We start from the raw sequence: 20,957 nt of genomic DNA on the forward strand, positions 1-20,957 counted from the left end.
CCACAATACCAGATCTGCAATTAATATGCCATGGGAACAAAGAGCAAAGGCACTAATCGCACATAATTGGGCTTAAACTACACCCTCAGCAGAGCTGCGCCTCCAAGCTGCACTGTTTATGCTCCTTTTCAAATTAGCAGAGACACAAATTAACATCCGTTTCCCCTTCATCCTGCTCCGAGGGAAACTTGGGGAGGGGGATGCTTGGCAGCCCGATTGGATCTTGTCCAGAGCCAGGCACTCAGGCCTGACCTTGGGAGCCATGGGCAAGACAAGGGCGTGGAAGGAATACGGCATCCAGACCTTTCTGCAAATCCTGGCGCAGCAACAACCTGGCTGGAGCCTTGGCAGATCTCCACCCAGGGTGGTTGGGACAGGTGGCTTTGTTCTCTGTGGGGTGCCTCCCGTGAGGGTGGCGACTATTTGGGGTCCTGGGGCAGGTTTGGAGACTTGAGGCTCAGTGATGCAACCTCTCCTCCGTTCCTGGGTGGCAGTCAGGCCCAGGGGAGATAGTAGACCTCCTTCACTCGGAGGGGCAGATAACAAGTGCTCTTGCCCCCCTTCCTTCTGCCCTCTCTGCATAGAGCCCTGATGGCTTTGTGTCTCTGTGACCCTGGGAACGGGCTGTCTGCAGTCTGCCCTGCCCAGGCTTGCCTCCTTCAGCTAGAAGGCACCCTCCCAGGCCTGGAGGTGACTGGCAAGAGCTTTGGTCCTCACAGACAACATCCCTTGCCCCGCCCCCCAGTGTGTGTCTGGGGCTCCTCGCCCTGGGCCTCCCCATCTGCCTCTTCTCTCTCTCTCCAGCTCTCTGGTCTTGCAGCTCAGGCAGTGTTCCCTGCCCCCTCTCAGTCTGTCAGGGCTCCTAGCTGGGCCAGTGCAGCCTGGGTTCAGGGTGGGGATGGGCTTGACAGACTCCTCAGCTGGGCCCCTCCCCTCACCTGCAGGCCATAGGTCGCCCACTCCTGCCTCCCAGGGCTTGGGCGGAGGGTGAGAGAGGCCCTTCTCGCTCCAGTGCATTCTTGCGATTTGCCTCTCTGCCTTTCCCAGGCTCTGCTGGGCCTCTTGCCTGGCTCCTCCTGAGCCAGGCGCACAAGTCTCGTTGGGAATTCTCAGGGCTCTGTGTGAGGTCGATTGGGGGAGAGGACCGACTTCCTATGACAGGGCGCATCCTCACTAGCATCCCCTGAATCAATGCGCTCAGCTGATGGAGACCCAGCACTGCAGCTTCACGAGGCCACAGGTGAGCAGAATCTGGGCGAGGAGGCAGGAGTCACCCCTCTGCTTCCCTGCTGTCCCTTGAGGCCCAAGGGGAAACTGGAGATAGGAGGCTTTCAGCATGCACAAAGGGCCAGCAGTGAAGTCCCTCCCTCGGTAAGTGGTCCCTTCCCCTGGCTCTTCCTGCAGGCTGGACAGAGAAGGGCGCAGCACCAGGCCTGTGACAGCAAGGCTTGCTGTGATGTTCCAGCCCTGAAGGTGCCTGGGGCCCATGATCAGGGCTGTGCAGAAGAGAAGCTCTGGGAGGAAGGCGCCTGACTCAGCCTCCTAGTCAGACATGCAAGGACACGGGCCTCAGGGCTCCTAAATAACCAGCAGGATTTGAGCAGGCAGAGAGAGAAGCGTTAGTCACTCCCTGCTCTGTTCATCCCCTGGGTTGTGGGCTGACTGAGAGAGGACCTAGCTGGAAGAATAGACATCATGTACTGAACCCTCGCCATGGGCCAGCGACAGTGTCGAGTACTTCCGATGCATTATCATGTTTAATCTGCACCACGTCCCTGTGAGGCACGTGTCATAATGATCCCGCTTTATAGATAATGAAAGAGAGGAGAGGCCAAAGAGCTAGGAAATGACAGACTCAGGGGTAAATGAGAGAAGGCTCTAGAAGGCCTTGGTAACCTGGAAAAGGCCATGTGCAGGTGAGAAGGCCAGCTGTGCAGTGCGTAAGGGTGGGAACTGGCCTGGGATGATCAGGGCAGGTCTGTCTTTACACAGAAGGGACTTCCTGGCTGACCTGTGGGATGGGGTGGGGGGCCCGGTCCTTGGCTGAGACATCCGCTTCCCTTCACTGTGCCACCCCAGAGTCTTGGCTCACCCACCCGACCCCCCTCCCCGTGGAGCTGGGGGGTGGGGAGGGCTGTTGAACAGGACGGAGACCAGCCAAGCAGTTCTTCCATTTGCCGCCCCTCTGACTTTTCGTGGCTTTGTAGACACTTTCACCGCCAGAGCTGTTTCTGGGAGACAGTAATGTCTCGGGTAAGAGCTTCGGTTTTGGGGCCAGACAGATCTGGATTTGAATCCGGCCTCTGCCACTTAGCTGTGTGACCTTGAGCAAATTACTTAACCTCTCTCAGCCCCAGCTCTTCTGCGAAAGCGAGATAACCATTGTACTCATCGCATGTGATTGCCAGCAGCATGAAATCAGATAATGCGTGCAGAACGCTTCGAGCAGGGCCAGCCCACAGCAAACACTGACTGTGTGAGTTGTGCTCATTATTTCTTGATCTCTGGGGGGTGATTAATCCTGCTACACAGATGAGGAAGGAGAAAAAAGAGGTACCCAAGCAATTAAATGAACTGGAGCTTGAAAGGGCTAGAGATTCTGAAATCTGGCTTTTGACTTTTATTGGAGTTTGCTGGCCCGGGGAGGTCTAGGGCAGAGGAAAATGCACGAAAAGGCCAGAGAAGCCTCATCTGAGGGCTGGATGGTCTTGGCGAGTCACTCAACCCCTCTGAACTGCTTCCCATCAGTTAAATAGGGATCAATAAACCCCAACCAGGGAGATTGCTGTGCATCCCAAATGCATACAGATGCCCTTGAGAAAGGGCATGTGCTCAACACACGCAGACCCGAAGGCGTTGTGTGAAAGTAGTTGTAACCATCATCAGCTCCTTCCACTTCTCAAAGCACAGACCCACATAGCCTCTTCGCCCTTGTCATCATGGTGAGAGCGGCTGCCACTAATTGAGCATCTTTTATACGTCACAGACTGAGCAAAATCCCTTGTATGCATCCTCTCATTTAATCCTCACAATAATGCAAAGGAGGCTATTGTTATCACGATGCCCATTTCACAGATGAGGAAACCGAAGCTCTGTGTAATTGGGCTGCCTGGTCTTTCCTGCTGTTAACTGGAACCCAGGTCTGTCTGATGCAAGACCACGTGAGTAAGGCATTCTCCTATTTTTTTTTTTTTTTAACCACTTTACCCTACAACCTCTCCTGAGTTCCGGGAAATAGGATGGAGCTACGGGGAGAACCCAGGTTTGGTGCTCTTTCCACTGTACCGCAAACAGTGGCTGAGTTTCTTCTGTGGTGCTGGGGAGGCTGTGCTGTTTCTGCCCTCGCCTTTCCCTGCTCTCCCTGAAACCTGGTCCAGTTCTGCCCATAAGTGGTGTAGTGCATGAGTGTATAATTTGTCCTGCGGAATAGCCGCCCGGTCCCCTCCGCCACATGCGGAAATAAATGGCTCACGTGCATCCCCCAGCTGCCCAGCCGAAGAGGGGAGGGGATTATACTGTGTGTTACCTTTTGGAGGGAGTAGAAGCAGGGCACCCCAATCTTCATCTCACCTTTTGGGGGGGTGCGAAAGCGAGCTGCCTGGCTTCTGTGGGAAACTGGAAATGTTCACCGGCCAGCGGTGTCTGGCCTTCGTGTGTGGTAATCCTTAGTTCCTTGGCAAATGGAGAGCCATGGAAAGTATGAGAGAGCCTGAAACCAACCCTCAGCCCCGACACGATTCCCTGGGGACCGCCCTTTCGGAAGTCAGGGTTTCTGCCACCGCCAGAGAGGCTTAAAGCTCGGAGCCGTGGGCAGCGATGAAGAAGAACAGCGAACGTGCGTTGGCTCATCTGTCCCCCACACCCACCCGGTGAGGCAGGCGCTGTCTTCTCATTTCACAGATGGAGACACCGAGATGGGAGTGGCGAGGGACCTCACGCAGGGCCACAGAGGGAGAAAGCAGCCCGACTGGCAAAAGAGACCAAAAGGCTCGCTGCCAAGTTCTTTGTAAAAGACTGGAAACTGCCCATCAGCAGGGGACTGAGGAAATAAACTCCCGCGTGTTCACATAAAGGAAAACTGTTTCTCCACTCACTTCTGACCCCCGAACGTGTGGGGTTTCACACCGAGCAATTCTCTGATTCTCTGTGGGCACCAACTGGGTGTCCTACAACTTAATCCAGTTCTGACACTAACTACCGACAAGGCTGCCTCCACTTCGGATGGGTCCCCAGGTTATCCACAGCTCTGTCCGACTCGGCTACAGTTCTGGGGGTTCCCATGACCGCCTTCGATAATTTGTCATAATGGCTCACAGAAGAACTCAGGGAAACACTTTTACTTATCTCTACTGGTTTATTATAAAGGATGTTTTAAAGGATACAAATGAACAGCCAGACGAAGAGGCACATACACCAAGGTCTGGAAGGGTCTCCTAGTGCAGGAGCTCCTGTCCCTGTGCAGTTGGGGTGCATCGCCCTTCCAGCACATGGATGTGTTCGCTGGCCCAGAAGCTGTCCAGATCCTAAAGTTCGATTTTCATGGAGCCTTCATTATGTATGCATGATCGATTATTAACTCAATCTCCTCTCCCTGAGGTTGGGGGTGGAGTGGGGCTGAAACATCCAAGCTTCTAAACGTGGTTTGGTCTTTCTGGTGATGAGTCCCCATCCTAAATCTCACTGAGAGTTCCTGCAATAGAACAAAAGATGCTTCTGCCACCCAGGAAATCCCACGGGATTTAGGAGCTCTGTGCCAGGAACCAAAGATGAGAAACAAATATCTATGTCTCATTATATCATGATATGATATCACACAAGTTATGAACAGGAATGAAGACTGTATAGAGATGGAGTCATCTCTGGGATATTTTATTAAGTGAAAAAAGCAAGATGCAGAACAGCAGGTGTGACATCCTTTTTATCTAAGGGAGAGAAATATATTCAAATATTTGCTTGTATTTAAAAGAAAAACCCCACAATGAAAGAATACGCTCAAAACAGACAAAATGATAATCTATAAGGGAAGAAGGGGTCAGGAGACAGGAATGGAACTAGACTTCTCTGAGCACCTTGCTTAAAATCATGCAAGTATTTAATATAACCATAAAACAAAATTAAATTGAAATTTTACGAAAGGGAAGGAAGTAGATACATGGGTTCGATCCAGAGTCCCAGCCCTAAACACACATCCTTTTGCTTCTTTTCATTATTATCCCTTCTATCAGCCAGCGATGGAGTGACCTGGCCAGGCTTCCGGAAGCAGAGATGGGGCCACACAGGGCCCTTGCTGGTGGTGCTGGTGGCTGTGGTTTTAGTACCCTTGGGGGTTTGTAAGTCAGTGGCTGTCATCAAGATTCTCACAAGCTTCTCCTCAGCAGCCCTGGACCGGGTTTGCTCCCAAGTGCATCGCTAGGACAGTGGCTGCCATGGCTGCTGACCTACCCCCAGCTTCAGCCTGGTCCCATAAACATTCGGCGAGGCTCCCAGAGCTAACAGTGATAACACGCCCTCTTGAGAATGGCTCGGCTTCCTGGCAAAGGGCTTTCCTGCACGAGATCCCATTTCATCCTCACGGCAACTCTGGACTTGGGAATGGTCTTCCTGGTGAGGAAAGGTGAGGACTTGCTCCCATGGCCTCATACAGCTGAAGGGTAGTGAAGCCCCACCTCTGACTGGGGTGGAGCAGGCAGGCTCCCAGCTGGGGGGTCCAGGCAGGGCTTTGTTTTTGGTAATTTCACATAGGAACTAAGGCACTGTTTGGGGCTCAGACAGACATGAAATTGAATCCCAGGTGTCTTTTTTTCAGCAGTGGATTCTTGAGCAAATGTTACATTACTCTCATCTGGAATAATAAAAGTACCTCTGGAAACTGTTGCTAGAGGCATAAATGATATGTCATTTACAGGTAAAGAGCTTAGTACAGAGGCTGTTATTAGCAAGAGTCACTTCAAAAGATGCAGCATCCTGGAAATTCTGTGTCCTCTTTCCTACTGCACAGACGGGTAGACTATATGTTTAGAAGTTCAAGTCTTCCTTGCCCAGCTGACAAAGCCACCTCCTTGTCCTCCCGTCTAAGAACCCCCTAAGGACAGGCCTGGGTGTTGTCTCACTTCCTGCTGCTCCAGGGCCTCTGGCTCGGCTGGCTTAGCTCAGGCGAGGCCCCTCTCTGCTAACCATAGCACAAGTCTGCATTGATCCCCATTATAAGGCCTTTTCGAGGATTAACTAAACCATCACGTGGAGACATTTGAAAAGTGCCAATATGGCCGAGGCTATTGTCAGGCCGACCGGAAATGGAGCTCATGGCTTCCAGGACACTCAAGCTGAGCCTCACAGCTGGGCTAACTCTCCTGTGGGCAAAATCTCAGCGTGTGCAGGTTGCACCGAGCTTACTGGCTGTCTGTCTGCCCAGCGGCAGGTGGACATTTTTGATCTGTTTCTTTAAGGGACAATGAGGGAAAGAAGATAAAAGGATCAGGACTCCAGACACCACAGAGCTTTTGTGTTTCTAATAGAACTGCATAGATTACATTCTCCTCCTTGGCATCAGCCTATTGACTCGAAACACAGTTCTGAGATTATACCTTTCTAATTTCTTTGCAAATCTCGAAGGTCCCGGGAAACATAGAGGGCGCACCTTCTACCCTGTGAGGTGTGATTCCCCAGAATACAAAACACGAACACAGCAATTCATTGAGCTCGTCACTGGGTTTTTGTCGAGTAGCTACTGTGTGTTCGGCAGTACGCTAGCAGTTCGGAAGGCGCCTGAGGGAAAAAGGAACCGCCACGTTTAGACCTACCGTGTACTAGGCTCTGAGAGGCACTTTACTTGCATCATCTCATTTAATTCTCACAACTCTGGGAAACAGGTATCATTAACCCATTTCACAGGTAAGGACGGCGGCTCAAAGTTCTGTAAGTTGTCCAATGTCATCCGCAGGAGCGGGAGCCAGGATTGCCATTCAGGGCTGTCCGACTATACCATTTGGGTCCTTCCTACCAGAATAGTGGAGAGAAGAACAGAACAGAAAGTAGCAGATTATCAAGCCTCAGGTGGTTAAGAGCAGGAGGGGATTGGGGAGGGAGGGACTGATAGGAGGACTTCCTGGAGGAGGCAGCCCAGTGGTACACTGTTGGGACCTGAGGCTCAGGGAGAGGTGGAGGAGGGTGTGCCATGTGATGCTGGCATTCAGCGGTGAGATTGCGGACACTGAGGTCAGCTGGGGGCGGGGCTGGCGTTGAGGGGTGGAAGGCCCAGCAGAGCTGTCTGGACCTGATGAGGTGGCAGCAGCAATGTCTGGAGAGGATGACTCTGCAGTGCCTGCTGGACGGGGTGGAGGGGCATAGCCGGGGGATGGCAGAGGCCAAGCAGGAGCCTTGGGAGGGGTCCAGCCAAGGGGAGCCTAGTCCTCCGGGACCCAGGGGAGGGCGTGGCAGGGGAAGCAGAGATGGAATCTTCAGGCTTTGGTGGAGGATGCCTTTGAGGGACAAAAGACAGGAAGAGCATATATCCATTACAGATGGCTTTGAAACACTGTGTTCCTCACACCTCTGTTCACTGCTGTTCAAGGCCTTCCTGTGGCCTGCAGGACTGAGCCCAACTCCCTCATCCTGTCATTTAAGGCACCTCACAATCTGGCCTCAAGCTACCGTTTTGGGCTCCTCACCCACTACTCTCCTAAATACGTCCTCTGCTCTTCACAAACCAAGTGACTCATTCTCCTCCCAGCGTCTGCCCCACCCCAAGCTGGTCTCCACAAGTCTCACCAGCCAGCCAGACCCTCTCAGCAAACACCGCTGTGACAAGTCCTTGTGCAGTAAATCACCTTTGATAGCTCGTCCTGCAGTCTGAATGATTAACATTTGGCATTTAACTTTTGCTGTTGGCGTCTCCTTCATGCCACTGCCCTGTCCCCGGCCCGATTTTTCTTTTTATAGTAGTTATGGCAACCGGGGAAGTCATTTCACCTGTCTTAGTTTCTTCATCTGCAAAATGGAGCCTATAACGTTGTCTCATAAGGCACAGTGCCTGGCTCATAGGAGTCCTCCCTGACTTCCAGTTCTTTCCTCTGGTGTGGGGCGGTCCCAGGGGTGAATGGAAGGTGGAAGGCCCAGGACAGGAGGACAGGGCAAGACTCTTTTTACCCACTCGGATCTCTGCATTTCTAAGGAACCGTTAGCATCACACTAAGATCTAGAAAGGGCGCGCGCACAAGCCGCCTCTATAAAAGCCAGACACGGATTTCATCAACGAATGGAGGAACAGTGAGTTACACATTCAGGACAGACTCCCTGGAGCAGGCAACCCCCCGCCTCCAGCAGGGCGGCAGCCCCTGCAGGCAGCACGCGCCGCGCAGCCCTCGGCTGTTTTCAGAGCGCGGTTCGCTGACCTCCTCCCCTTGAACACCTTTCGCGACTCCGAGGGCTCCCTCTCATCGCCTCCACCTGGCAGAAGAGGACACCGAGGTTCTAGGAGGCGACGTGACTCGCCCGAAGTGGCCCGGGCCGTTGGCACTCAGGGCCCTGCACCCTCCAGCGGGGTCTGCACTCCTTGGGGGTGGGGGCGAGAGGGACAGAAAGGGAGGCGCGGGCCCCGGGGTACCGCTCGCTCGGCTCGGGAGCCTGGGGCGCGCGCGTGCGGATGAGGAGCGGATGCTCGGAGCTGCCGCTGGGTCCGGGGGTCCCGTCCCCGGGCCCCTCGTCCCCGGGCCCCTCGTCCCCGGGCCCCTCGTCCCCGGGCCCCTCGTCCCCGGGCTCCTCGTCCCCGGGCCCCTCGTCCCCGGGCCCCTCCCAGCCGCTCGGGAACCAACCCACGGGCGCGTCCCTGCGGGCGCGCGCTCCGGGCTCGCCGGCGGCTTCGGAGGCGCGCACGCCCCTCCGCCGCGCCCCCGCCCGCGCCCGCCGCCCGCGCGCGCGCCCCGCCGCCGCTCCCCGCGCCCCTCCCCGCCCCCGCCCCCGGCCGGGTACCCTCGCCGGACCCGAGAGAGAGCGCCGCCGCCATCTTAGTCGCCGCCGCCGCCGCCAGCCAAGCGCTTCCTCCGCCGAGGGGAGGGCGCCCGCGGCCGGAGCGCGCGGCCCAGCGTCACGGCGCCGGCTCCTCCGCGGACCCCAGTGCTCGCCGCGGCGCCGAGCAGCCGGCCCCGGGCCGCCAGAGCTCCGCGCGGCGCCCCGCGCGCCTCCCTGCCGCTCCCGCCTCGGGCCGGCCGCGGCGCCGGCAGCCCGAGCGATGCTGCGCCGCCCTGCGCCCGCGCTGGCCCCGGCCCCCTGGCTGCTGCTGGCCGCGCTGCTGTGCGGCGGCGGCGTCTGGGCCGCGCGAGGTAAGCGTCGGGGCCGGGTTGGGGCGCGGGGGTCGGAGCCGGGGCGCGGGGCGGGGGGCCGGGGCGCGCGCTGCAGGCGCCGCGGGGAGCCAGGCTCCGTTCCAAGCGCGGCACCTGGGCCCGGACCGCCCCGCTCGCAGCTCGGCGGCGGAGGCGCGGGGTTGGGGGACGTGCAGACGGGCCGAGGGGTCCGTGCATGTCCCTCGGCAGCGCCCGCAGGCTGGGGCTGCACCCCGGGGGAGATGCCGTGTACGCGTGCCGTGGGCTCGGAGGTGCATCGGGCTGGGGGTGCGCGCAGTTTTGGGTGTGTGCTTACATAAGAGCCCCCTCCTCCGCATCCCTTTCCAAGATCCGAGTCTCCGCCGCTGCTCCGCGGACACCGCGGCTTCGCGGCTTTCCGCCTCCCAGGGCGCTTTCGGCCGCCGCTGAAACTTCTGCTCCCCTCCCACCTTTTTACCCAAAGGTGAGATCGTGATGAGGTTTACGACCGCGGTCTCACCCTGTGTTAAGAAATCGTTTCTCCGGCCCCGACGCCCTGGTGCCGGTTTCCTGACTGTACTTTAGATCGTGCGAGGGCTTCGATGGCCTCAACAGAAACAAGAAAGTCCTCCTTGATTTCTTAGGGCCAAGGTTCTTTTATGGTTCCTTGGCAAAAAAATATTTCATAGTAAATTGACTATTTTGTTTCAGCCTTCATCCGTAGAACCTTTTAAACGTTACATGCCTTCTGATGTTGACCGATCTTGCCAGCGAAAAGCTTACGCATTGCAGATAGATGCTTCTCAGTGGATCTTGGAATCGTAACCATTTTACTTGGCCTTGGAGCAGAGTAATCCAGGGATAATCTGGAGAGTAGTTGGATCTATTCTCCTGACTTTTGTAATCAAAAAGAATTTGGGGTTGGGGTTGATGCAAGGGTAGATGAAACGGTCATATTTCAATTGAGCAAGTTTTTTTTTTTTTAAATTCTTATTTACTCTCCCTTGGCATGACATATGGAGAGAAGTATGGTGTTAACAAATTAAAGGGCAGAAGAGGCAAATGCAGCTTTTGTTCCATGGTCCCTTCATCACGTGGAGGATGATAAACTTTGAATACTTCTTTTATTTCATTTCTAACATTCTGTTGACTGTCAGATTCAGCTTAGCCTCTAAGTATCAAATTGCTCTCAGTTTGATTTTCAAAAGTTACATCAAGCTGTTTGAAATGTTCTTTCCAGATGTGGGATGAAGCTCTGAAAGTCTAATGTATCCAAGAAAAAAATGCCAAAGTTTTGCTTCTCTTGGGAAAAACACATTTTAAAAATATGTGCCTGGGTTGGGTATTTGGGAACAGTTCAAGTATATTTAGTGGGTGATAACACTTCTTGTTAAAATCCATATTTTCTTATTTTTTTGTCCATTCACCTATATTTGCTATTCATTAATGAAATAGCAAATGGGCTAATTTGCCTATTAGCATTATTGGAATACTTAAACAGTATAAATTTCAAGATCAAATATCTTCTCTATGGTACACTAACAAATCTTATGTGAAAGACGTCTTGAGTCCTTTGTAATTTGATAACTTTCTCTAAGCTTTTCTTGGTGCATTTATCGTATTTAAGAATTCTTAGTCTTCAGAATAAAAACACATTTAGACATCAGTTATGCCGTTACATTTGTCATGTTTTTCAGCGTGCAAGTTAGAGACTGTCTCTTGACTATTACATGAAATGCTAATAAAACAATTTCATTTTGAAATCTTACGATGAGTTTTATGTGTAAAACTATGCAATTTGTGGAGACGTGTTCTGCGGCCTTATTTTAAAAGGATCGTTTCAACTAATACATGAATTTTTTACTGCTGCAGACAATATGACATTATTAACTTCATGCCCTAGCTACCTCTAATAAATATCAATGAGATAAAGATCACATATAAATTGCTGGAGAGAATGTTAGGTTTTGTAATCTAAGTTGCATTTTGACTGTTACTTAGTCATTTTATGGAGAACCCGAAATTTCACTTTAATTGTACCTTAGTTCTTAAAAAACATCAAGTAAACCAGAATATTAGGAGGAATATCCTTGACATATCGTAGGCTGCCTTCCTTTACTTTAGTCAGCCAGTGATCAGGAAACAGAAAATTGAACTAGGGAAAATAGAAAGCTCATATGAATATTAGAAAAACAAACGCAATCATGTAATGCATTTCAAAGCCAAATAAACAGTATTCACTGTTATTTTCCTATTTGTACATAGACTTCTCAGTGAGGCTTCTCCTCACCATCCTATTTGAAATTTCATCTCTCTCTCTGAATCCTCCCTTCCCTCTTCATTTGTTTTTATTCCCATAGGATTTATCTTACTCTAACACCCTTCGTTATTTACTTACTTTGTTGTGGCTACCACTTTGAATCTATCTAGTTGTCAGCTTTTTTAGAAAACGGTTTCTTAATTTGTTACCTTGTTTTTCAGAAGCAGCTTTGAGGATAAAGTCCTTTGACTGTAGACTTCAATATTATACTTAATCTTACATTTTTATCGTTAAAGTAAATATCACTTCCGCATAGACCTATAACTCCTAAAAATAATAAAATATTAATAATTCTGAATGTATTCTGATTTAAGAGCGTAACCGATTAACTGGAACCTTCAGTTAAATAGAATCCATCTTCTGGCTACATACTACTGTTAAGACAAAAAGTAAAAATCAAGCAGTTTCGTAGGAATTCTATGTCAAAAGGAAGTTTTAGCAGTTAATATACATTATTTGTGCAGTACTGTTTTATTTTTGAGCAAAAATACAGTATTTCAGTTTTAGGAGGTATACGAACAATAAATGAAATTTTAGTGACACAATAACATTATTTTTGTATTGAAATTAGAAAATGCTGCAATTCCATGACACTGCTTTTGGGACTTGGTTAGGTTTTTTAAACCAACTTTTAATGTTTAAAATGAGGAACCTGAGGGATGTTAGAATTTTAAGACATGAAAAAGAAAGAATCAAATTATTTTTATTATTGTTTTCTAAGACAGGAAAATGTAATTATTTCTAATAGGATTTTCATTTATGAGAGTTGAAACAAAATAAGAAATCTGATTATCCTGAAAACTACCCAGAGTCTATTTTTCACATATTTGGGTTAATTGAGGTTTTAGATCATTATGCTTTTAAAAATAGACCTCGCTTTTTCCTATGGTCTTGATTTGGTAAGAGCAGAGGTGCTTGAAGAAATGTTGTCTTTTATAATGAGATCTAAGATATTGGTTCGTTATAAAATATGGATCTTCAGGGATGTGGACTGAAGAGTGGGGATGATTATGCAGTGCTGTGTTTTTGCACTGTTAAAAACAACCCTCCAAAGTGACATTTTGGCACCAGTAGAGACCGTGCAAAGGCCAGAGGTAGGAACCCTCGAACTGTGACAGTTCCCCTGCCCGTGTGCCAGGCCAACGCGGGATGCCCAGCTCTGACACGGAGCCACCATCACCCAGGAGCTGGACCATGGCATTCACTTGTCTCCGATTTGATAGGTCCTTTCTCCCCTGTTAGGCATATTTTTGTTCATTTTCTCATCGAGCTGTAGGTTGATATTATTAGATTTTTTTCGCTAGATCTGTTGCTAAGGCTTTATTTTTAAAGTTCTAGGCGAAGATTCAGTTATTTCCAAGTAACTGAATTTAGAACATCTTTAAAACCTATAAAACACATCTGAAAGTTAACTTCCTTCCATTCCAAAATCCCAGTAAGAAGTAGCTGGTAGGTGACATAGTAAAGGAAGAATCATGTGTTTTGTTTCTTTAACCTTTGGCTAGACTGAATATTATCTTTCAGTCATCTGTTTTGGATCAGCCTGATTTCTCTTGCGAAAAGAACTATAGAGCTTGCTACATTTCAGGTCTACCTTGATCTGTAATTTCTTTAACTCGTCGTTTAGGACAAAAGACTTTTCCTACATCTACTTTTTAAAAAAAAATTTAAACAGCTTTATTGAAATATAATTCACACACTGTGAAATTCACCCTTTTAAAAGTACACAATTCAGTGGTTTTAGTATATTCATAAAGTCGTGCTGCCGTCACCACCATCTAATTTCAGAACATTTTTATCACCCCAAAAAGAAACCCATCGCCCTTGGCTGTCACTTCGAAATCCTCTTTTCCCCCACCTCTAGCAGCCACTGATCTTTCTGTCTCTGTGGCCTTGCCTCTTCTGGACATGTCATAGCAATGGAATCATACAATGCGTGGCCTCTTGTGACTAGCTTCTTTCACTTAGCATGATGTTTTCAGGGTTCATCCATGTTATAGCATGTCTGAGAACTTTATTTCTTTTAATGGCTGAATAACATTTGCTGTAAGTTTGTGTCCCTCCAGAATTCATATGTCAAAACCTAATTCCCAACGTTGCAGTTTTTGGAGGCAGGGCTTTTGGAAAGTGACAAGGTCATGAGGGTGGAGCCCCCATGAATGCGATTAGTGCCCTTAGAAAAGAGACCTCAGCGAGCCCCCTTGCCTCCTCCACCGAGTGAGGACACAGCGAGAAGATGGGCAGGAGACGGGAAGTGGCCCTCACCAGACACGGAATCTGCTGGCATGATTCTGGACTTTCCAGCATTCGGAGTGTGGGAAATAAATTTCTGTTTGTAAGCCATCCGTTTATGTTATTTTGTTAAAGCAGCCCAAACACTAAGACAGTGTTCCAACGTATGAATATACCACATTCGTTTTTCTGTTCATCAGTTGATGGACATTTGGGTTGATTCCTACTTTATGGCTACTGTGAATAATGCCGCTGTGAACATTTGTGTATAGGTTTTTGTGTGGACGTGTATTTTCAGTTCTTTTGGGTGTATACCTAGGAGTGAAATTGTTGGGCCTTATGACAATTCTGTGCTTAACATTTTGGGGAACTGCCAAACACTTTTTCCAAAGCGACTGCACCATCCTACGTTCCCTTGCGACCTTCAAAATCACCTCAGGAGCAGCTTTCTGATCACATACGTCTTTCACAGTGGTCAGAATTTTTATTAGACTTTTAAGTTGCTGATTTTTTTTTCCTGCTCTAGGGATAAACTGGCATTTTATCCAACCAGCATCTTCCTTGGCCATCATCTCCCATATCATTTCTACCTAGGACTTTAGACTGAGTTGAAAGGAGCTTTGAAAGGTATCTTCACTTCACTCGTCCCTGACAATTGATCTTTCAGCCTGGGCACTTGCTAGCACACAAAAGAACCCTTTTCTTGAAGACATTGTTTGAGCCTTTAGTCGGCTTTCCGTAGGACTAAATCTTATCAATCCTCCAAATCTTTGCCAGCTTCCAGTCCTGCAGCGCCTTCTTTTGACCACCTGTCACTTTAAGAAGGGCTGAGAGCTTTTGCTGTTCAGCATCCATGCCCCAGGCCCTGATTTCTGCCTGAGATCTGAGGAATTAGCTGGTACATTGCTGCTGGCTGAGTGACTTGGGGGACTGGGGAAAGTGAGCCCAGTCACAAGCAAAGTAACTAAGTTCAGGAGCAGGGTTTAACTTTATCAGAGGGACTGGAAGAGTCACTAGAATTCTTAAACTATAAATGGGTTAGAAAATGACATTTCTTCATTAAATTCTTGCTAAGGCTATTTGGCTAAAAAGTGTGTTTTGTTGAAGTATATTATTTTGTCTGGTCCTTTGATTTTTATTCTTTAATTTACTATTCATTATTTACCCAATCTAATCATAGAATAAAACACTTAGAAATATGTCTTTAGATTCAAAATGAGTTTTAAAACTCAGTAACAGTGAATGTCATCTTTGTGTAATATCTGCTTACAGTCTAACAGAGACATTTATTCTGAGCTCTTCCTAACACTTCAAAATTTTTTTCTTGTATAATACAGTACTTTCATTTTAAGGACCAGCAAGAAAAAAAAATTGAATGTCATAACTTGAAGATATGTAAAACTTGAGAATGATTTGTATGAGTTTAAGTGGCATTTCAAGAACGTAATCTCTCCATCTGCAATGCAGACTCCAGTCGCATTTAGTTTTGTGTATTTCAGGTGTAGATACTGATGAATATTGCTAGGACCAGCTGCATAATACATGGGGCCAAGTGCAGAATCAAAGTGCAGGGCCCCTTTGTTCAAGAATAAAGAATTTCATGGTGGCAAGAGCATCAAACCAGGCGTGGGCTTGTCACACAGGAAGCCGGCCCTGAGTATCGATAGGCTATAGGGCAGAGCATTAATAGGGAGAATGTGGGCCTGGCCGTGAGATTTTAGCCAGAGCCCTTGGTCCTCTGGGCACCCTTTCAGATGAGCCAGCTGATGCACAGGTGTCCTGGGGGCACCCCTCCTGCCCCCTCCCCTCATCGGAAGGAAGACTTAGTCTCTGGTGGCCTCAGGGTGGAGGCTGCACTCTTCTCTGTCCCCCAGAAACTATCAAACGACAGACTAGGAGGCTCATTGAGGAGCGGGGTCACTTTTAATTGAGGGATTAAAGCCTTTACGTCAAGCAGATTTTTTTAACCTTTAAAACGCCTTGACTAATTCATGCCAGTTTCCTATTACTTAAGGAATTAGTAACCAGAATAACAGAAATAATTAAAATTCTTGGATAATCTCTCTTTTTTTCTTTGTGCCATATATTTCAAACGTTTATCAGAAGAGCTACTAAGTAGTAAAATGCACTGGCTTGAATTCCATTTTCCCCCTAGGCCTGACTCACTTTGGGGCACAATTACTGAAGCACGGATGGGGGGACGAAGTGACAGGCACTCAGTCTCCGTGTCTGAGCACCTCGGATGCTGATGCTGCGTTGATGGTAGGCCACCTCGATTATAAAGCCCCGAATCAGCGATGTTTCTGACCTTGCTTCTGAGTTGTTTGTAAATATCTGTTAATATCGGCCGTGATTCCTGAATAAAAGCATTTTCATTTGGCAACAGTTTAAGAAGTCCTTTCCCAAGTGCACGAAGCCTTCTTTTGCTTAATTAAAAGAAGCAGCTAATAAGCCTCTTCTACACATTCAAAGCCTGAAATAGAAAATGGCTTGAATGCCTTTTTATATGAAATCTGATGTTTTTAAACCTTTACTAACTGGAGGAACAAGTACCAATGGGATAATTTCATAACACAGGCTCTGCTTTTCCTCCTAACGGTGACTCGTATTAGTAATAACTGCCACATTAATATTTGTTTGATGAAATGCAAGTGATTAATACAATTTACTTATTCAGTTAATAAAGTGTATTAACCCCATTTTTTCTAGAATTATTCTAAGTATTCTTGAAAAGTAATTCTTTTTAAAAGGGAAATTTGTCTTCCTTGGATTTTTTTTTCAGTACAGGCGAAGGTGGTCGTCAGTGCTGGTGGACACGGTGAGGCCAGGGGCAGCGAGAAAGCAGATGGCCCATTTGGCCAGGTTTTGGTTTCCTGGAGGGAGAAGGCTGAAAGGGTTTCCTGAAGTTTCTGTTTTCTCTAGAAGCCTGGCTGAGTCACAGGAGAGCAGCCCTGACTGTACCTTCTTCTGGAAACCCAAGTATAGACCAGTAAACTGAGGCAAGCCAGCACATGGCAGTGCTGGACCCTGACATCTGCAAAACCTCCAGAGGTGGCCAACAAGTCTGGTTCTGGTCAGACTGAGATCGCTCCTGAAATGCTCCATTCCCAGATTCGATTGCCTGGGTGAGGTGGACTCCCCGCCAGCTGGGGTTCCTTGGCCACCTCAGCTGTGTCATCTTCTAGTGACTGTCAGCTGCCTTAACTTGGCTTTGTCTTGATGCATTGCTTCCTGGGACCCATTTGGGATTCCCAGGTGACCTGAAAAAGCAATTCATATCAATCTGTCAGGAACTGAATTTGGAACTCAAATTGTTTTTTCCCCAGGAAACGTCATTATAAATTGTTTAAGCACCAGAAGTGATTGCCAGAAACCTGTTTCACCCATGCCAGTGAATATGGGCAAATTTGCAGTAAAACAGCACACATGCTGTGACAATATTAATCATTATTTAAACCCACAATGATGTGCTTGTTAAATTTTTTTGGTCAGTGGGCCTTGAATTGGAAGAGAGCTTAAAGATTTGGGGACATCAGTCTCTACCAGGCAGGCCTTGGCCCGCCCCTGGAGCGAGGAGGCAGTAAGAGGTGGGAGCGAGAAGGACGGAGGGGCCCAGCCTGGGAGGGGAGGAGGGAGTGTAAGACGGGGGCGGGGGGGGGCAGCAAGCCCGCCCCCGCCCCTGCCTCCCCCCACCCAGCACCGGCCCGGAGTGGGGGATGGGAGGCGGCGGAGGAGAGGCAGGGCGGGTGCGGTGGGCGGCTCCCACACCAGGAACTGCCTGTCTGTGCAGGTCATCCTTTCAGAGAATACTTACGTTATTTAAAGGGGTGAATCACAGTCAAGCGTACTTAGCGTTTTTCATCAAAGAAAATTTTACTTAAGAATTGCTGTTTAAAACTGTTCATGAATTCCTACATCTGTGTCAAAGTTACTCCTTTGTTAGAGGTATTTTACTAAAGCAAATGGGAGAAATGTATTTTACACAGCCCTCAGATCATCTTGATTGGATTTGTATGTGCTGTTTACTAGAAGGCATCCATTCTAAATAATGGTGACATAGTGACTTCTAAAGTCACGTTAAAGGATTAACTGCAGGTAGTTGGGGTGTAGGAAGGCAAGTTGATTTCTGAGGCAGCGTTTCCCTAAGTACGTTGCATGGACAGGTGTTATTTGGTTAAAGGGATCTGTTGGTCCCTGAGTTTGGGAACTGCTGCTGAATAGATTTCGCTACGATGGGACTTCTGGGAGCCTGAAGTGTACTCGCATGTGTCAGAGAATTGCTGGGTGGAGGGGCGTCATCAACATTCACCCAGCCGACTTGACCGGGGACTCTCCCTGGAGCATTTCGTAGCACCAGTGTTCCATGGGAAAAGAGCTCCCAACCCCTGGGCTATGGACTAGTACCGGAACCGGGTGACACCGCAGGAGGTGAGCAGTGGGCCAGTGAGCAAAGCTTCATCTGTGTCTGCAGCCGCTCCCCAGCACCAGCATCACCGCCTCAGCTCCGCCTCAGATCATCAGGCCTTAGATTTTCACAGGAGCTCCCGTCCCTGGTGCCAAAAAAGGTTGGGGACCGCCGCCATAGAACATACTTTGGGAAATGCTGCTCCAGGTGTCCCCCTACCTCCTTACTGTAGAAAAAGAAAAGTACACTCTAGTGGAAAAAAGAATAAGATGACCTAGGATACTGCTTTTCTGAGGTCATTAGTCTTAACACTTCCGTGTGTGATGTATCTAGATTTTTTTCCCATGTAAAATGTATCTACGTAGTCAAAGTTTTAAACACAATTCGTTTTATACAGGGTGTTTTATAACTTTCTCAATTATCATTCATTAATAAACGTTTGTCCTGGATGTGGTGGGTATAATAATCCATCAGAGGAAAGTAGTGGGCTCTGTTTAATCCTATAGGGGTCCCAGACTGCACTCTCACAAACCACTGAGAACCTCAAAGAGCTCGTGTTTATGTGGGTTTTGCCCATCAATATTTACTCTATTAGAAATTAAACTGAGACTCACCTAAAATATCGTTGATTTATTTAAAATAGCAACAATAAATCCATTCGATGGTAACAACATTTTTAATTAAAAAGAACTATATTTCCCAAAACAGAAATTTAGTGAGAAGACCGGCATTGTTTCACATTTCTGCTAATCTCTTTAATGTGGATTTAGGAGGAGAATGTGGGATTCTGCATTCAACCCATTGTTACCTGCTGTTTGGTTGAAGCAGATAAAGAAAATTTGACCTCACACAGATATGCAGCTGGAAGAGGGGGGGCTTTGCAGACTCACTGAAAGGGTCTTGGGGATCCCCAGGATCCTCAGGCCACGTTCTGATAACTTGCTGTTGGGCAGCGGTTGATGTCAAAGTACATATTTGAGGGGAAATATCACCAGTGATTTGCTTCTAAATAATAGTTGAAGTCGAAGCTTACAAATGATTTACTTAAAAAAAAAAGAAATCAGTTAATTCAGCTTATTCCTATAATCATTTCTCTCATTTACATCGGCACTCAGCGTCTTGCTAGGGAAGGCAGGGGTGGAGTTAGGGCCCTCATTCTCCACCTGGATTTGCCTCTGAGCCCAGCACGTTCTGCCGCCTCCCAGTGAGGGGCCCTCGGAGGAAGGCAGCCAGCACTCTCCAAGTGTGGAGCAGGATCTTGTGGGTCTATGGATTGTTAGTTTTGGTTTTCTTTTAAATTTTACTAAAGGACACATTCTTAATGAGGGAGAAGGCAAGAACAGGTGAGAAAGTGTAAAAGTAAACATTAAAATCAGGTTTATTCAGGTTTATTTTTTTGGTAGTATACACTCACCTTATTAGTATTTTTTTGTAGAATGAAATCCAGAAAAAAAACAAGCTTTTTTAAGTCAAAAAAACAAGCTTTTTTCAAGTACTTAAAAAAAGATGACCGTGTGTTTTTTTTCTCACAAGGTGGCCCTTTTGAGACCTTTAAATGGCTGGTTTCATTGTAAAACAAACAGACATGCTTTTTATAACTGCCATGATTAAAGAAGTCTGTAGTGCTGTTTGCTTTGTTTTCCTGAAAGATCGTTGGGCGTTTTCTCAGAATCGGAATAAATTTTGCATGGGTTTATACCTGTGCTGTTTGTCAGGGTGGGGAATGGTTGTTTACTATTTGTTTTGCCAGTTACTCTTGATTGCCAGTGATCTAGTTCTTGGAGAGACTTCATTCCACAAATCCAGATTCCCCTTGAGAGGTCTTCTAGTCCTTTCTTCCCATTTATAATAAAAAGTCCTTGTGCTTTTAAAATTTGGCAGTTTGTCTTCCTACTGAAGTAATCTGGTTACTTGTATGTCATTGCATTAGCATGTTAATTACTTTTTATTAATCAGTGTCACCATAATATATTTTTAAAATGTTAATTACTTTTAAACCCCTAAACTTTAAAAATCTGCTAATCTTTAAAAATCAGTTTCAGTCTATGGCCCTTGTACCCTGAACAAGCCCGATCCCGACTGATCTCGGAAGCTAAGCGAGGTCTGGCCTGGTTAGTACTTGGATGGGAGACCACCTAGGAAGACCGGGTCTGTAGGCATAAAAAATAAAAAAAATAAAGGATCGTAAGCTGACGAGGTCCTTGCAATCTGTGAGGTTAACCAAAGGTTGCCTCGCCTAAAAAAAAAAATCAGTTTCAGAATTATAGGTCTAGAATTCTAGAAGTAAAAGGGATTTTAGATATCATTTAGCTCAATAAGCCCATTTACCAAAGAGGAAACAATTGAAGTTATTATCGTCAGCATGATATCTTTATAGCTCAGGATATGAAAAGTAGGAATATAATAGAAACCAATCTGGAATGTTTTTAGCCCTGTTTCTGTAATAAATAACATTCAGCATAAATTTGTGTGCCTTGTTACAAACCTTTTATGTGCAATTGAGTCAGGAAAGATTATAAAACTGGAGAGGAGTTTTAAAGGTTCTGGAGAAAGGGTACATTGTGTTAACAAAGTTACATTCTTTTTAATCTTGTAGCACTTTTTTACAAGAGTGTCTCAGAAATTTGCACGTTGTGCTCAAATTGGAGTTTTGGAGTTGACAGGAGCTTTAGAGATGAATGGCCCGGTGTGGCTCTGGGTGTGT

The 20,957-nt window shown here is 47.6% G+C and overlaps 1 protein-coding gene and 2 long non-coding RNA genes across 8 annotated transcripts in view; 2 read left to right on the forward strand and 1 right to left on the reverse strand.

The window, feature by feature from the left end:
- Positions 1-860: 860 nt before the first annotated feature.
- Positions 861-6,700, forward strand: LOC120585848 (uncharacterized). Of its 3 annotated transcripts, XR_005648537.1 has the most exons (5): positions 861-1,240; positions 1,405-2,253; positions 2,352-2,476; positions 3,076-3,165; positions 3,901-4,742. It is a non-coding gene; the product is annotated as an uncharacterized LOC120585848 (long non-coding RNA). The 3 variants fall into 3 exon arrangements; XR_005648536.1 differs by lacking the exon at positions 1,405-2,253 and having other exon boundaries at positions 3,901-6,700; XR_005648538.1 differs by lacking the exon at positions 1,405-2,253 and having other exon boundaries at positions 3,076-3,161; positions 3,901-6,699.
- On the reverse strand, positions 4,854-9,774 carry LOC120585847 (uncharacterized). Its single transcript, XR_005648535.1, has 2 exons — positions 9,634-9,774; positions 4,854-8,550 (listed from the first exon to the last, which is right to left on the reverse strand). It is a non-coding gene; the product is annotated as an uncharacterized LOC120585847 (long non-coding RNA).
- The window catches only part of CLSTN1 (calsyntenin 1), a 56,515-nt gene continuing 44,737 nt past the window's right edge, over positions 9,180-20,957 (forward strand). For 3 of the 4 annotated variants that reach the window (XM_039842284.1, XM_039842286.1, XM_039842288.1), the window contains exon 1: positions 9,180-9,317. In XM_039842284.1, coding sequence (XP_039698218.1) covers positions 9,227-9,317 — 91 coding nt within the window. In that variant the 5' untranslated portion in view covers positions 9,180-9,226. The remainder of the gene's footprint in view (positions 9,318-20,957) is intronic. The other variant, XM_039842287.1, reaches the window with a different exon arrangement.

The sequence above is a fragment of the Pteropus medius genome, unplaced genomic scaffold (assembly GCF_902729225.1).
Source record: "Pteropus medius unplaced genomic scaffold, Ma_sr-lr_union100, whole genome shotgun sequence".
NCBI lineage: Eukaryota > Metazoa > Chordata > Mammalia > Chiroptera > Pteropodidae > Pteropus > Pteropus medius.